Consider the following 16,403-nt stretch of genomic DNA (forward strand, 5'->3'; position numbering starts at 1 on the left):
GTGAGGACGCTTCCTGTGGCCCAACCAGATGCCAGTCTGACCACACAAGAGGACGTCCTCGTCTGTTCGCAGGGCCAGTGTCAGAATTTTGGTTCCAGAAGTCTGTTGCTCACAAGTCCAAGTCCCTGTAAGTGGGTTTTTATGCCAGTAGTATGCCCTCGCCCCTTCCTCCCCCAGATTCACTGACTAGGTAAGCAGTCTGTTCTCAGGCCATAACCCCACCCAGGGCCTCGGAAATCAGTGCTCGAGGAGGAGAGGAATGTAAGAAAGTGGTGACGAGGAAGGAAGTGGGTGTGTGGGATCTCGAGAGGTGGGCACGTGTCTGTGGAGGGGGCAGCTGTTGTCACTTAGGAGCTTTCTGGCTACACCAGCTGGCCTGGGCCTCAGCTTCCTTACCTGTGTGGGAAAGGTAACAGCCACCAGTCCCGCCAGCTCCACCTTGCAAATCAGCTGCAAGGGGCCTAAAGTGAGGGTGCAGTGGGCGCCCGACCCCGCAGCTTAGCTCCCAAGAGCACACACTACGACCAGCCGTTCGGGCTGAGCCGGGGGCATGCTGCTCAGGCCCATGCTGCGACAGTGGCCCCCTTCCCGGGCAGCCCTCAAGCTGCAAGGTCATCTCATCGCTGACTGTCCACTTCCTGTAGCCTCTGTCCCAGCCTTCAAGACCCAGGCTTACTTCCCTTTCACTCCTCTTCCTGCCACCAGTCTCCAAGGGCTACGGCCTACTCAGCCGTGAGACGTCACCATCCCTCAGCCACATCCCACAATGGGCCCCAGCTGGGCTCCTACGGTCGCCCTGCCAGCTCGTCCTCCACACAGGACCAGGGGGTGTATTGTTTTTTTATGAATCCCTTTGACTCAGCAGTTCTGCTAGGAATTCATCCAATGGCTATGCTGGCAAAAGCACTGGAAGATACTCAAAAGGATGCTCGTTGCAGCATCATTTGTAGTAGCTAACGACGGAAAATAACCTGAATGTCCAGGGGCAGATATTAGTGCAGCGCTCAGAAGAACAGGGCCTCCTGTGTGCTGACGTGGCAAGATCCTGCGAGCCTAAGGTGTTATGTGGAGAAGGAAGACGCAGGCCCCGTCTGAGTAGCTTACTTGGTTCGAGTGTCATCCCCACTCGCCGAGGTTGCAGGTTCAATACCTGTCAGGGCACATATAAGAATCAACCATTGAATGCATCAATAAGTGGGCCAACAAAATCGGTACTTCTCTCTCTAGAGTCAATAAATAATTTTAAAAAGGGTGTAGCTCTGGCTGGTGTGGCTCAGTGGATTGAGTGCCAGCCTATGAACCAAAGGGTCACTGATTCCATTCCCAGTCAGGGCACACGCCTGGGTTGTGGGTCAGGTAGCCAGTAGAGGCATGCGAGAGGCAACCACACACTGATGTTTCTCTCCCTCTCTCCTTCCTTTCTCCTCTGTCTAAACATAAAGGGTGTGGAACAATCTATAGATGACACTATGCACGTGTATGTTACTATACATGCACACTCTAATGGTTCCACGTAAGAAAACTCCAAGCCTGGTGACCCTTAGGGAAAAGGACTAAAGGCTGCCTTGGTCCTTCCCTTTTATAGCATACTTTTGAGTTCTTTAAAACTGTACCATTTTTATGTAGTAATTATCTCTGAAATGCAAAGTAAAATGGCAACAGGGCTCAGTGAGCCCCCCTGCCCCAGGCCACCTGCCATGGGAAGCCCGGGTGCTTGGCATTCAAGGCCCCTTGGAAGTTGGCAACTCCAGCCTCCCTGCTTCCCCAGAATGCTCTGTGACTCCCTGCTTTCGCACGCCATGTGGTCTCTCCCCAGGAACCACCCCCCTACCCTAACCAGTGTGATCTTTTTGCTGGTAATCCCTCCTGCCGCCCCACCCCTGTCCCTGCCAAGCCAAAATGTGGAAAGAACATGAGCCTGGGGGTCAGAGACACACGGGCCGCATGCACTCCCCTGCCATGACTCCTGTGGTGGGTGCGGCACGTGCCCCACGCCTTCCAAGAGGAGCCCCGGCAGCAGGAATGCCCACACCAAACCACCCTCAGCCCGGCCCCTCTGGGAATTCCACTCGGCCCAGTGAAGCCACCTGGCCTGAGGGCTCTGGCTCTGGGGAGCAGTGTACACCCAGTGACTGGTGGCGGGCCAACGGTGTCTTTAGAAAGGCTTGGCCCCTCACCTTGGGGGCCCACTGTCCTCCAGAGCCCCCGCAGAACTGGGCACACCCACTGAGCTCAGTCTCTCCACCGCCCAGGGTCGCCGTCACTCTCCACAGGTGCTGGTCAAGGCTTTCCCCAGACGTTCACCTGCCAATCGCCATCTAAGTGCTTCCTGGGGAAGCTGACCTAAAGCACCAGCTGTGTGACCTTGGACATCTCCCTCACACTGTCTGTGTTTCCTCGTCGGGGCCCAGAAAGTACCTAACACACAATGCAGCACTCTGCATTTCTCTGGAACAGGGAGATGACATTGACCTTGCAAGGGTGTGTGCGGATTCAGCAAGAGGCTGTGTATAGGTGCCTGGCTGGAGTAGGCTCCATGTTACCAGAATAGACACCGGCTGGACATGGATGTACTGACCCATCCACCAGGACACCAGTGAGGAATCTATTGGGTTGGCCAAAAGGACCATTCGGTTTTTTTCATATAGTAAGACACATTTTCACTGGTAACTATTGATTTGGATATTTTGAGTATGTCAGCTCTCTCTCATGTGGTAGAACACTGATTGTTCTCAGTGTGTCGATTTGATTGGCATCCACTTCAACTGGTCTGCCTGACCATGAAGCATTGTCCAGCGAGAAATCTCCAGCACAAAACTTCGCAAACCACTTCTGACACATTCGGTCAGTCACAGCAGCGTCTCCACACACGGCACAAATGGTTTCTTTTGCATTTCAGTCGCATTTTTACCTTTCTTGAAATAATAGAGCACAATACACCACAAACGTTGCACAATTTCTTTCATCTTCACTATTAAAATGGCTACACAAAAATTCACCAATTTTGGTTTTTTTTAGATGCACTGATAGGACAGCTGTCACAATACAATCTAACAACATTTTTTCAAATGAAGTTAAAGACGACAAAATGCTACTACAGCCATCTTACGGAAGAAACCAAATGAACTTTTTGGCCAACCCAACACAGCAAACACTCTATGCAGACACTACATATACATAAGCTAGAGTCTTCAAACCAAGGCAGGCCACATTATTATGCCCTAAGTTTCAGGCAAGTAAACTGAAACTCAGAGAAAGATTCTTGTCTAAAGTCACAAAACGGGTTGTGGGCAGAGCTGGGACAGCCCAGGTGGCAGGGCCCGCACTTGTACGGGGCAGGCGCACGGCGTGGGCCCACGAGTCACCGTGGGCCCCTCCGGACAGCACCAAACATAGGCTCCAGGGCGCTGGAAGTACTCTTTATTGTCACTGAGCCCAGTGGGCCACAACAGCACTACGGCCCCAGGCAGGCCCAGAACCGGCCGGGAACTGCCCAGGATGCAGGATCTTCAGTAAGGGGGGCCGAGGGCTTCAGGCCTCGGAAGGCTCCTTGGCTCCCACAGCGCCGTGCAAATACAGAGCTAAAAACTTCTTGAACGTCTCTGGCTGGAAACCAGTCGGCCCTACAGGTTCCTGGAAAGAACACAACCCATTAGGATCCTGCTACCAGGCTTAATGGCAGCAATTAAAACAAAGGTGGTTTTATGTAAATCCCAAGTACCTGGATAATAACCCTTTCTTTCTCCCCCAGACCAAGGAGGGGCCCGGGAGAGCTGGCACCACCCAGACGCCAGAGGGGCTGGGCTGGGAGGGAGAGGACAGGAAGCACTCCTAGCTCCTGTCAGCCGGTCTGTTGACAATGACCTGCCCCAGTTCCCTCTGACTCCAACGCCACAAACAAATGGTCTGTTGCTCCTTTTCACCTCCAGGCACCGTAAGTCCCCACTCCTCCCTCATACTCTTACCAGGCACCTCTCCGTACCGGGCCTGCGCCCAGGGCTGGGAACCCTGAGTGACGTGAACCTGGCTCCTGCCCTCAAGGAGCATCCAGCTAGGTGTTCCAATGAAAACAGTAAAAGGTGACAGGCCTCATAACAGAACTAGGAAAAAGATGCTGAGAAAAACGGGAGAAAATGACTAACTCACTGACTTTGATCCACGGAAACGACCATGTATGAGTCTTTTTTTTTTTCGACTGAGTCTTAAAGGGCAAGTAGAATGGGGCAGAAAGAGAAAGGAAAGGAAGGAGACCTCAGACAGACCAGCAGGGAACCTGGTACTGAGGCACCTATGAAGGCAGGAAGGGCACGAAGACTGATGCCAGTTGGGGGCAGGGGGGTGGGGTGGGGTGGGGGATGAGGAGCTGACCGCACCAGGACGGCCTGGCGCTAAGTGTTCAGGAAGAGAGAAGTTGAGGGAAGAGGGGAGATGTGCCGGGAGAAGGGGAGCATGACTCAGAGCGGAGACCCGTGGAGGTGGCCGGCGTGGCTGTGCAGGGCGACACAGTGGTGTGTGGGGCGGAGAAGGGCCCGGGCCCAGGAGGCATCTCGAGGGTAGAAACAACACTGACAGATGCTGGAGAACTGACTCCACAGCTGGCATGCTGACAATGTTCATCTAGCAAACCCACTGAGGCTCTGCGTGTGGGGCATGGGACACAGGTGGTCGGAGCCCGAAGCACCCCGTCTCTCCCATCCCCCAGCCCTGCGTTACGTCCCCTCAGAATGCCCGACACTACTCTGCAGATGGACTTCGCTGCTGCTGCTGCCCTTGCACAGGGAGCAGGCCTGCGCTCGTCAGGTGGGCCTCGGGGTGACATGCCATGGGAGGGGCTCCCCGTCTGTGGGATGAAATGAAGGATGCATCGCTCATGGGCCCTGCCTTCCAGGATCATGGAGTTCCATTTGATGGAGGGGAAAAACATGTAAACAGATGACTGCAGAACAGCAATGTGATCGAGTGGCATGTGGGAATACAGGGGCAATGGGAGGGGGCTGGTGGGTCCCAACGCTAAACCTGGAAGGACAAGTGGAGGATGGCCAGGCGGCAGGGAAACGGGGGTGGGGGGCTGCTGGGGAGAAGCCTCCTATGCAGCACCCACTAAGATCCTGAGCTCCCTAAGTGCTGGGCACACTGGAGAGCTGTGAGGAAGAGCTGGGCAGGGCCCAGTGTGGGGAGCGTTGTTTAGGTGATGGCAGGGCTGAAGGAGTCCTGCAGTCGGAGGTCCTGGGCACGCAGCTCCTAAAGCCAGGGCCCCACGCGAGGGCATCCCCTTCGCCCCACCCCTGCTCTCCCTGGGTAGGATGAGTCGTGGCCCTGCTCCAGTCACAGGCAGGAGACGGCTGGACTTACCACAACCACCTTCTTTTTGATCACTGGGAGACACCAAAAATGCTGGTAGAGGAGCTGGTCTGAGTCCACCCACACCAGATTCTTGACACCCTCGTTGGAGGCCAGATCTGTGGTGTTCAGCTGCAACACCAGGAACTGGAAGACACGCCCATCGGTGCCCACACACTGCACGACTACGGGCTGCTCCAGCACCTTGGTGTCGTTCTGGGAGGAAAAGGGGCAAGTAAATAACACGCGAAACTGGGTGTGCGGAACAGCACAGACAAGGCAGCTTCTAGTTCTGGCCTTGGCAACAGTGCCTGCTCCCGTCTACTTGTTTTACCACCAGAAGATGAAACAGGAGTTTGGGGTGCCGACCAGGGCCAGGCCCCCTGCCCTCTCCCAGCCTGGCTCTGCCTGCCTGATGCCTCATGGCCCCAGGGTGCCTGCTCTTTAAGTTGAGCACATCGAAGTAATGATTCCTGCCACTGAGAGGTGACTGCTGGGCAAGTAGCACAGGTCAGGAAGGTGAGCTGGGAGGTTAACGACAGGAAGTCCCTCACACTCTTGGCGTCACCTAATGGCGACAACAGTGACATCAGCACTCTCAGTGGTGGGCCTGGAGGGCCAGTGGACATCTATAATCCCCTTCGGTTATTCCACTGGACAGATGAGCAAACAGATCCAGTGAGGCAAGTGGCCTGTCTGGAGTCACCGACCTGTGGCATCAGAACCCAGACCGCTCACTTTCCACACCCGCCTGCGCCCAGGGGCTGGGCACCCAGAGGCGGGCAGCGGTCTCATTGGGGCTTCGTGCCGTCAGCGCGGCGCTGCGAACAGGCCGGACTCCTGGGGTGGTCCAGCCCCCACGTCCGCTTCAGGATTCCACCAGTCAACCCACGTGCGAGCTCTCTTTCAATTAGCGCCACTTGGTAATAATAACTGCACTGACCACCATTTACTGAGGGCCTTTCCTGTGCCAGGCATTGTGCCAGTTTTACATAAAATCACTCCGAATCTCATAAATCTAGTGGTGCATTCCCACTTAACGGACGAGAAAGCAGGTTCAGAGGGTGGCATAATTGCTCCAGGTTAGCCACGAGGTGTGAGCCAGACCTCACACTCTTAAATCACTTAAGACACTACTGCTCCGGTCCACACCTGGTGTCCCATGCTATCCAATAACAGCACCTCTCTTCCCGCTCAGCGGTGTCCCCGTACGGGTGACAAATCAGATGTCCGCCCTACTGAGACCTTGCAGCAACCCAGTTCCAGGACCGCGGGACCGCACCCCCTGGACAGAGACCTGCAGGCCAGCCGCACGAGGCACGGTATCCTCGACTTGAAAACGCCACCTCCGTTCCCCCGCCAGGGCCGCACCCAGCGTTAGGAGCAGCTAGCGTCAGGCCTCGGTGTGGGCTGCACCGGGACCACTGGCCTTAGAAATACCTGTTCTTAGCTGCATGTGAAATAAATAAAAAGAAAAGTACCTCTAAGTGTTAGCTGAGAATTTTGTATTGACTCTTATCTCCCTCTACAGATCAATAAAGCTGCGGGTAGTACATAAATTTCTCAGCAATTTTACCTTTTACACAGAGGCTCTTCCCATAATTGCTCAACTTCACAGCCCCAGGAATAATCTGTACCTGGAGGGGCTGGGGAGGCCTCCTTCTACCCACCCGGGTAGCAATTAGTGGCAGCGCTGCTACCTGCGCGCTGCTGGCCCAGAAGTGAGGATGAGCCTGCAGGCCCAGAACGCGGCACATGACGATCCCCATCGCCTCCCCTGCCCCAGAGACCGGAGGTAGCATGTCCTTCGAAGCTGGGCAAGCCAGAGCTTTAAGGCTGGCCAATTCGCTCATTAGCTGGGGCTCTTGGGCAGGTCAGTGAGCCTTCCAGAGCCTTTAGGAAATATATAGAGAATGGAAACAAAGAGAACCTTCCAAGGACTGGAAAGACACAAGAAGTCATGTGAAGGTGCGACAGCTGCAAATCCCTTAGCTGTGTCACCTTGGGCAGTTACTTCACCTCCCTGAGCCTCAATGTCCTCATCTGCGAAATGAAGCTACTGGCACCTGCCACGGGTGTTGCTGCGAGGATTCGATGATGCAGTGGTTCCCAAGTGTCAGTGTGGCGGTTCCAAACCTGGGCTTGCACCGGCATCCCCAGAGGGCCATCCCACACTGACTGCCAGCCACCCCCAGTTTCTGACGCAGTAGGCGCAGGGTGGGTCTGGGCACCTGCACTTCAGACAACTTCTCAGTTGATGCTGATGCCGCCAATCCAGGACCATATTTTGAGGACCACCCTAATTCAATGTCTGGCAGGTAGCAGATATTCAGTACAGGCAAACTCCATGAGTCTCACATCTCATTTGGCTAACCACCTCCCCAGCCCCACCTAGTTCCAGGCAGAGTGGGACGGGCAACAGGACATGTGGAATTCACTCCCTCCCGCCCGCAGAAGGGCCTTAGGCTCTAACCTGGCAGCAGTTCCCAGAACCTCTCCCCTACCCCTACTCCCAGAGAGGCTTCCCCCAGTCCTGTGACAGCTCTGTATGACACCCCTCAGCCTGCATCCTATACCATCTGAGGCCCCCGAGGCCCCCTCAGAATCAAGGGGCTCCCACCAAGGGGTACCTCGGGTCCCCAGAACCTGTCCTGATTAAGCAGACAGGTCTGGCCCTCTCCTGCTCCAGGTCTCCTGCCTGCCCAGTGGAGCCTGGTGCTCCGGTTCAGACACTACAGCACAAAGCGGTATGCTGCAGACAGACTACCGAAGCCTTGGCAGCTGGGCGTGCCTGGCTCCTGAACTCTCTTTACTCCTTACTGCTGTGCAACGCTGCAGAAGCGGCTCGGCCTCCCTGCGACTCAGCGGCATGATGCAAAGACTGGGGGTCCCAGTGGAACTGCGTGGGCTACTGTGGTCAACAACGGAGGCCCTGGGGCACGGCAGCTCCCTCTGCAGGTGAGTGCGGCGCCTCTCCCTGAAACTCCTCAGGAGAGCAAGGGATCCTCCCTGCCCCTTTCTTTCTCTGAGCAGTGTAAGGCAGGAGACCACCATGAGGACTGCAGCTCAGGGGTCTCCTCCACATACGTACCCCGTAGAGGAGCCGGGCCTGAGTCAGGGCACTGCCGAAGGCAAACATGATCATCTTGGCCCTCAGCTGGTCTGGCGGAAAGCGGTAAGATCGTACATTGGCTGCCTCCAGCAAAAACAGGGTGTGCGCACAGGGGTACGGATAGCCCTCCTGGAATCCTGTAAGATACAGAGCCATGAGGAGGGCAGAAAGATGAACGAGCCTGCCCCAAAGCCTTGGGAGAGTCGCCTCACCTGAGCTCAGGGGCAGGCACCACCCAGACTCAGTAAAGGCAGACACTGTCATTCCAGCTCAGGGGCTGGCAAACTTCAGCCGGCCGGCCAAGCCTGGCCCCGACCTGTTTCTGAAAATAAAGTCTTTTACCAGAGCACACCTCTGTCCATTCACTCCCTGACATACTGTCCACTAGGTAGCTGTGGCAGAGGCCATACGTAGCCTGCAAAACCTAAAACGTTCACTACGTGGCTCTTCACAGAAAATGTGTGCCGCCCTGTTACAGGAGATCCTTGCATGAATCTACCTCCACCCCTTTCTCGCTCATTCAAGCACATGGGTGACAGTGACATTAGCAGAAAGATAACCTGAAACCTATGGTAGTAACATTTTTAAAAAAGCAAATCATTTGCAAAATTCAGTACTTTCATTGGTAACAAATGACTTGCTTCATACCTCACAATTATGGGCACAGCACTGGTGTTGAGAACCCAATTCTGGCACTTGCTTGTCTCAGCCATAACCCTGCTGATCACTGTTCTCCTCCCCTGCACGACTCTGGGTGCACCCTTGGCAGGCTGGGGGCTTCTAGAATAAGTAGCCTGGACCAGTGCAAGTGGGTGAAGAGGAGGGAGAAAGAGGCTGGGACGACGTGGCTCTGGAAACCCCAGAGAAGAGCACTACCTAGGAGAGACACGGCTTTCCCACCTGCCTCGGTCCTTGCTCGGTCCCTCAGCACATGCAGACACCCGGCACTCGGCACCCACTCTGTGCCAGGCTCTACGAGACGTACCAGAACAGAGCCGAGCAGAACCGGCCACTGCCTTTGAGGAACTCAAAGTTCAGAGGGGAAGGCAGACAGGAAAACTGATCACAGCCACATAGAGGGGCATGCCAAGATACGAGGGGGCTGTGCAAGGAAAGGTACAAGTCCTTGAGGAGCCTGGACAGCCCCAGGGCATCCTGGGGAAGACGTGACTCCTACGACTAGTTGTGCAAAGTGGGCAGTTATCAAGCTGAAGACAAAACGAGGCGAATGCTCACAAGTCCCAGGCAGAGCAAAGAGAATGTGTCCAAGCACGACAGCGAGAGGGGGCACGGCGTGTTCAGTGCAGCAGGGACACGGGGGTGTATGAGGGGGCGAAGATGGGGCTGGAGAGGGGCAGAGGCCAGCTGAAGGCCCTCGTGGGATAAGCCAAGGAGTTCAAACTTTATCTGACCGAGAGGAGGCGGGCACGGAGACGGAATTACGTTTGTGTTGGAAAGGCTGGACTGCACACTGGAGGGACCGGAGGGACACAGCCGGGGCCACACTGACTGGCTGGGGGACGACGGCAATGGGTGAGTGAGAGGCAGTGGGCTCTGACCTCGGCCGCAGCTGCGGAAACAAAGAGAGGCTAAGGAAAACCACTGCAGCTCACAGTGACTGAGTGGCAGCAGGGACTGTGGGCCTGCCTAGCCCGACTCCCCGGTTTCTGTCTGGGCTGACTGTGTGGCGCCTTTTTTGATGGCATTTGGATGAATAGCCCCATTCAAGGCCTATGGGGCTTCCTCAGTCCTGCCAGGAGGTTGGCCGGCATTTACATGGTGCAGAGAAAGAGGGTGTTTTTCAGGGGACCTATTATGAATACAGGGAACATTTGGTCCTCAACAAAAACCTTGCACGCCACCCATGAAAACTCCGACGGACAGCGTTGCTTCTCAGGTGTCCAAAGCAAAGTTGGCATTTGAACAAACCATTCGAGCTCTCTGAGCCTCGGCTGCCTGGCCTATAAGACAGGGATAACAGTACCTGTCTCACAGGGCTGCTCCGTGTGTCTTAGAAGAAAACGCACGTGAGGTGCCTAGCGCACAGTAAGTACTCAGTATACCCCTCCCCCCGGGAAAAAGCACACCTCTCATCTCCACACTGCCTGAAAGTCAAAGGCTCCGCAGCGTACCTGTGTCGTCTTTTTCATCATAAACGTTGCACTCCTGAAGACCAATAGTGGGAGATATGGGATAGAAGGTCTCAAGAACGTGGTTCTGAGTAGCTTCAACTTCCTCTCTGGAGGCGATAGGGGGCAGAGGGTCCCTGGCATTCAGCCGGGATCCGCCGGAACCATGGACCTGCAGGAGGAGAGCCTCTGAAGGGCAGAGAGATGGTTAGTCTAACCTGGTCTAAAGCCTCATCTCAGCTCTGTCCTGCCAGGCTCACCTCTTACAGCTTTCGGGCTAATCACCCCGATCCCAGAGAACAAGCTTTGGTTTTGGCATTAACCCCAGGATTCTCGAGATGGAAACTGACCAATGCATTCTCCCTCCTGTGTTCTCTTCCCAGCAACCCCTGAGACCTGGTGGTTTCTGGGGTTTGGGGCTGCACCGCACAGATCATCCTAAGCCTGGCCCTACGCTGGGGACCACGAAATCAGAGTTATGCTCCGCTCTGAAGAAGCTCATCAGGTGGTAAGTACTACAACAGAAGTGTGAACTATACTCAGGGACAGCAGAGGTGGGAGACCTGACCCCCTCCAGGCCCGGGAAGCTTCCTGAAAGCAGCACTGCCTTCAAACCAGCTTCTCAAGGACAGTTAAGAGCAGACTTGCTCAACTTGGGCACTACTCACATTTTAGACCAGATCACTCTCTGGTGAGGGAGGCTCTCCTGTAGATGTCTGCGAGTCCCCTGACCTCTACCCCCTGGATGCCTGGAGAAGCCCCCGCCGACACACACACACCCACCCCCACTCCAACCTGGTTCAAGTCACGTCACAACCAAAGATGTCTCCAGACGTTGGGAAATCTCCCCTAGGCGGCCAAACTGCCCTTAGTTGAACACTGCTGGTAAGAGTTTGCCAGACAAAGAAAGGGAAGAAACAGCACTCCAGTGAAGAAGGAATAACATGCGCCAAGGCACAGAAGTGTGCTGCCCCGTGGCAGAGTTCAGGGGAATAAAGGCAGGTGACCAGGGTGCGGCAAGGCAGGAAGGAGAGATGGAGAGAGAGAACACTGAGGGTAGAGGCTCAGGGGAAAGGCTATTAAACCCAGGGAAAGGCCAGACTGCCCTCCACAACGGAGAGTGGAAAAGTCAGCCAGTTGGAACATCCCCCCTTCAGGCGGTTAGCGTGTCTGCTAAGGAGACACAGGTGTGTGAGGAAAAACACCTCACATCTGACTCATCGGCGAGCCTGCTGCTCTGACTGTGAATGCCCCTCATGGGGTCCCCGCAGGAGGCCACAGCCACCGCCAGGCAAAATGGAAAAACTCCTTGAGAATTCTCCACCGAGGCAAGTCTTCCTCTGGAGGTGCAGGTTTGGTTTTTTTAGAAATAGTCAAATAGCTGTGTAATGGTAATGGATCAAGAATGATAGGCTTATATATGGTGTGGCCATTAAAAACTGTCATTTAATTAGCACGCGGCCTCCCTTACTGAGTATATAAAAAAGGATAGCACATCTGTGGATGGATAAACTCTGACCCATTTGTTAAAATAAATTATACCCACACCTCGAGAATAGTTTTCTGAAGTATTTCCAGTTTCCTCACATATAATCTGCAAGGAAGATAAATGCGCCCGGACTGGCCCTAACCCTGGGTTTAGCCGCTCCCCACAGACCACTCCAGTGTGGTTTCCAGTTCCATCCCCTCCACGCCCCTCCTCCAGTGACAGCTCCAAATGGGGCAGTTTAATTAGAGGCAATCCTTGATGACGGGCCAACAAGCGTGCCTCTGGTAATGAGGTGCACTAATTTCCTTTGTGGGGCCATTACCTCTGCAAAGCTGACTCCTTGCCAGGAAGTCCATACTCGAAGGGGCAAGCTGGGGAAACCTGACCAAGTGGATGCCCTGAAAATCCCGCATTACTTCCCTGCTCCAGGTTCCTATGCATCAGGACACTCATGCACTCGGAACGTCCCTGCCCGAAACACCTGAAACCCAGTGCTCACTTCACTCCCCCATCCCTTCGGCCAGCACCTGTCAGGGATCAGGAACTATCAGACACCGTGAGCGGAGTTCGCAGTTCAGTGAGGCGGGCAGAAAACGTGCCAGGTAATCACAATGCAGCATGGTGTGTGCTGTGATACAAACATGAGCAGTGGGCATAAGGACTACAGAGGAGGAAGAGCCAGCCTGGGGGTTCACACAGGAAGGGGGCCTGAGTTGAGTGTTACAGGTAAGAATTTACTCAAATGAGGAAAGTAGAAAAGAGCCTTTCAGACAGAATGTACAGTATGTGCAAAGGTGTAAAAGCTTGATGCCAAAAAGCTGCAAGTGGCTAAAGTGTAAATTTGGGCATGGGGGAGGCATGACAGGCAGTTGAGCAGGAGACAAAACTGGAAAGACTAGGTGCTGGCCAATCACAGAGGGCCTTAGGTACCGATAAATGGTTTAAACTACTGAGAGACAGTGAACAATTTGAAAAAAGAGGGCCATAAGACATGCACTTTAGAAAGATCACTGGAGCAGCTCTGTGGAAACTGGGCTGGGAAAAGGAGAAAGGCATGCACAGGGTTAAAAGGCTCGTGCAACAGAATATGGGCTTTGTGAGAGCAGAGACTGTGTGAGGTCTGTTACTTCCTTATAGTCAATATGTAGGCACTTGTAGGCACTCAACAGATATGTTTGAATTAACAGTCTTGGGGAAAAGTGATTAAAAACAAACAAACAAAAAAAGCCGGGCTGTAGCTAATGATACTGAGGATGTGGCTAAGCCCACAAAACTGGATCATGGACGACAGCAGTGAGGGCACATGAGGGGGTGTGGAGGGCTGGGGACGTGAGCTGGTGGCACAGCTAGGAGAGAAAGATAAAAACAGACCACGGCTTGCTGGTATACAAGATGACCAACCTCGGTTCCAGGTAGTAGATAACCTGTAGTTTTTGGCATAGATCCGCCTGGCCAGAGAAGGATGCTTTGAAATCTGGGACTTACACAGCTGTATCAGGCTGTCCACAATGAGTGGGCTTGGAAAAAAAGAAGAAACATTTGGAGACATAAATGGTGACTCCAAAATTAATCAAATGGAAATCTTACTGACTTGGGGGAAACTTACCAGTAGGTCTCTCTCTTGGGGATATCTCCAGTGCAGTGCCAGAGACGGGCGTGATAGATCACATTCAGAACACGTTCATCTTGGTTCTCTATGTGGTTCCTTGGGTCGTCAAGGAGGCTAAGCACTTTCTTGGGAAGGCCTTCTATTAATTTGGCTTTGGTAAGCCAGAGGGCTTGCTTTACACCTTTGGGGTAATTAGTCACAAAAAAAAAAAGGCAATTCAGAATGAGATACCTAAGCCTGCCTTGTAGCATCCTGGGGAAAAGGCTGCACTGACAGAGAGAGCAAGAGAGAGAGAGAGAGAGAGAGAGAGAGAGAGAGAGAGAGACACCTCTGAGGAGTCAGAACTACAAATAAGGAGCAGAAGCTAGAATAGCCAGATTTCAACTCTGTTTCAGGAATGACTGTCTATTGAAGGACGGTTAACAATTGAGACAGAGAGTGCCTGGCATAGCAGGAATTAAAACAGTGGCGAAGATGGCTGAGATCATAAGCATCTGTCTATTCAGACATACCCTAGACTGTGATTACCCTAGACTGGGATTAGATCAATGGATGTCAACTTTTCAAAACCTAGATCTCTTCTATTAACCCATACCCAGTCCCTGACTACAGAAGCCCATATCTACAAAATGTACCTTGTTTATTAGCATTAAGCCCCTGATGTTTTATCAAGGGAAGGAGCTTTTGGAAATAGTGGAAATAACCTTTAAATCATGAATAACTTGAAGAGCTCTGAGTTTGGGAGCACTTAGATAATACTTCACATCTTATCTAACCCTGAGATTCTATACTGATCTACTTTACAGATTTTTGTATGAAGAAGCCCTCTGAAACATACTGCATTCGCCTCCTTAAGACCTTCTGCTCTTCTCCCTGGCCTTACTATATGAAGGCTGGCATTGTTTATTCTTGGGAACACGGTAAACTGCATAACTGAAAATGTTTTTCCCTATCCCAAGGGTAACCAAACTTTAATTTCTTAAAAGGCCAGATAGCAAGTATTTTCAGCTTCTGGGCCGTGTGGTCTGTCACATAATCACCTCTGCCACTGTAGCCCAACACCAGCCACAGGCAAAGAGTAAACGAGTGGGCCCGGCTGTGTTCTAATGAAACCATTTACAGGAACAGGCCACTGGCCTAGTAAGCTGCTCTGGTCTCTGTGCCATTTGTTGTTGCTAGTAGGCTGAGAGCCAAGTCTGGGGATCCCGTTAGCAAGCAGAACCTCACAGAAGGAACTTTTTGTATTCAACTCACTGTTTTATCTTTCCTTTGTGCTGATTGTCTCATCAATCTACTTTTAATTTAACTTGGCTGTGTTTCTCTAAAATACTCAAAATACTTTTCAGAAAAAGATGGAGTATAAATAATTGAAATAGAGTTGATTCAGACTGCTTAGTCTTTAAACATTAAGGAACATCAACTACTCTCAGCAGGATGGGCTGTGGTGCCAGGCAAAAGTCCCTTAATTCACTTTCACCAGATCTGGCTTCCCTAAGGGAGGAACAAACACAGACCTAGGGACCTAACTTCTGCACTAAGCCGGCATACCAGTCCTCTACCCTTAGATCAAAGTTAACACTGTGTTCTTTTCAAGGATTGTCCCCACAAGTTAGCAGAGAGCTGGTTACTGCTTTGGTGTTCATCCCAGCTGGAAAAACACCACTTTGACTCAGGGATGCATCTTCATTTGAAAAACTTTGCCTGGGATTAAAGGGAGCCCAGACCCTTTGGGGGGGGGGGGGGAGACGCCCTCAGGCAGTTTCTTTTGTGTTAATAAATGAAAGGCAATGAGACTTTTCACTTTAAGGCTTATAAGACATCAGAAATACAAACACTTAGAAATTGAACTTTTGGATTTTGTGGTGGAGCAGAAAAAACCCTGGAGTGGAAGATGAGTAACCTGAGTTTTAGTCCTGACACTGCCACTGTTCCTTAGACTTGAAAGTGTTCTGTAAAGTTTAACAAAACTGCAAGATACATAGCTACAGAACCATGTTGGGGCGCAGAGATCATGAGCTTTGGGGTAGACAGTTCTTTACGACCCGCGAATCCAGACAACTGTCAGAAAACAGGAATCACTATTGGCCCTGCCTCGCAGACGAAGAAACCGAGACCCTCGGGGTTTCAATGTCTTGTCCAAAGCCACAGAAGGCTGGGGTCAGTACAGGGTAGAGGAACAAGGTCCCATCCTGCCCATCGTGGGGCCTCACCCTCAAGGAGGCTGCAGCGCTGGTGGAAGGTGTGGCAGACCTGGTCTTTGTACAAAGGATGTTCGTGAATCGGAGGAACGCGACGGAACTTTGGATGCGTCCAGCCGGGATCCCAGGGCGGGAAGATCGGCCGGGCCAACCAGGGCACGAAGTGCATCTTCCCCTCGTAGGTGATGGGCTCCAATCCAGGGATTTCGTGCACCCTCTCCGGGGGAGGAGGCTCGGACTTCCGCGTAGAGCGGACGCCCCACTTGTACGCCCCGCGTCTAGGGGCCCCACAGCTCCCAAGGCCGAGCCGTCCGGGGCGAGCCAACGCCCGCCTTGCGGGCCCCGACGCCAATGCCATACCGATTTGGTCTCCTCAAGACCTCCACCTGGACGCCGCCATCTTCCCATGCGCAAGGCCTGCTGGGAACGAAAGGGGGTGGGCGTCAAAGTTAGTTTCCTGAATGGCAGCCACTCGAACCAATCAAAGTCAGGGTATGGTAGTCTTGTCCCACCCCACAGGCAGTTC

The 16,403-nt window shown here is 53.1% G+C and overlaps 1 protein-coding gene across 1 annotated transcript; it reads right to left on the reverse strand.

Moving 5' to 3' along the window:
* Positions 1 to 2,943: 2,943 nt before the first annotated feature.
* On the reverse strand, positions 2,944 to 16,292 carry MRPL37 (mitochondrial ribosomal protein L37). The gene is made up of 7 exons (XM_045858634.1): positions 15,890 to 16,292; positions 13,677 to 13,860; positions 13,472 to 13,587; positions 10,585 to 10,770; positions 8,432 to 8,589; positions 5,353 to 5,556; positions 2,944 to 3,633 (listed from the first exon to the last, which is right to left on the reverse strand). The coding sequence occupies exons 1-7, from the start codon at positions 16,233 to 16,235 to the stop codon at positions 3,532 to 3,534; spliced, it is 1,296 nt and encodes a 431-aa protein (XP_045714590.1). The 5' UTR covers positions 16,236 to 16,292; the 3' UTR covers positions 2,944 to 3,531.
* Between the last annotated feature and the right edge of the window lie 111 nt (positions 16,293 to 16,403).

This window comes from Phyllostomus hastatus, unplaced genomic scaffold, assembly GCF_019186645.2.
Source record: "Phyllostomus hastatus isolate PE091 unplaced genomic scaffold, TTU_PhHast_1.1 phas_contig_147, whole genome shotgun sequence".
In the NCBI taxonomy this organism is placed as follows: domain Eukaryota; kingdom Metazoa; phylum Chordata; class Mammalia; order Chiroptera; family Phyllostomidae; genus Phyllostomus; species Phyllostomus hastatus.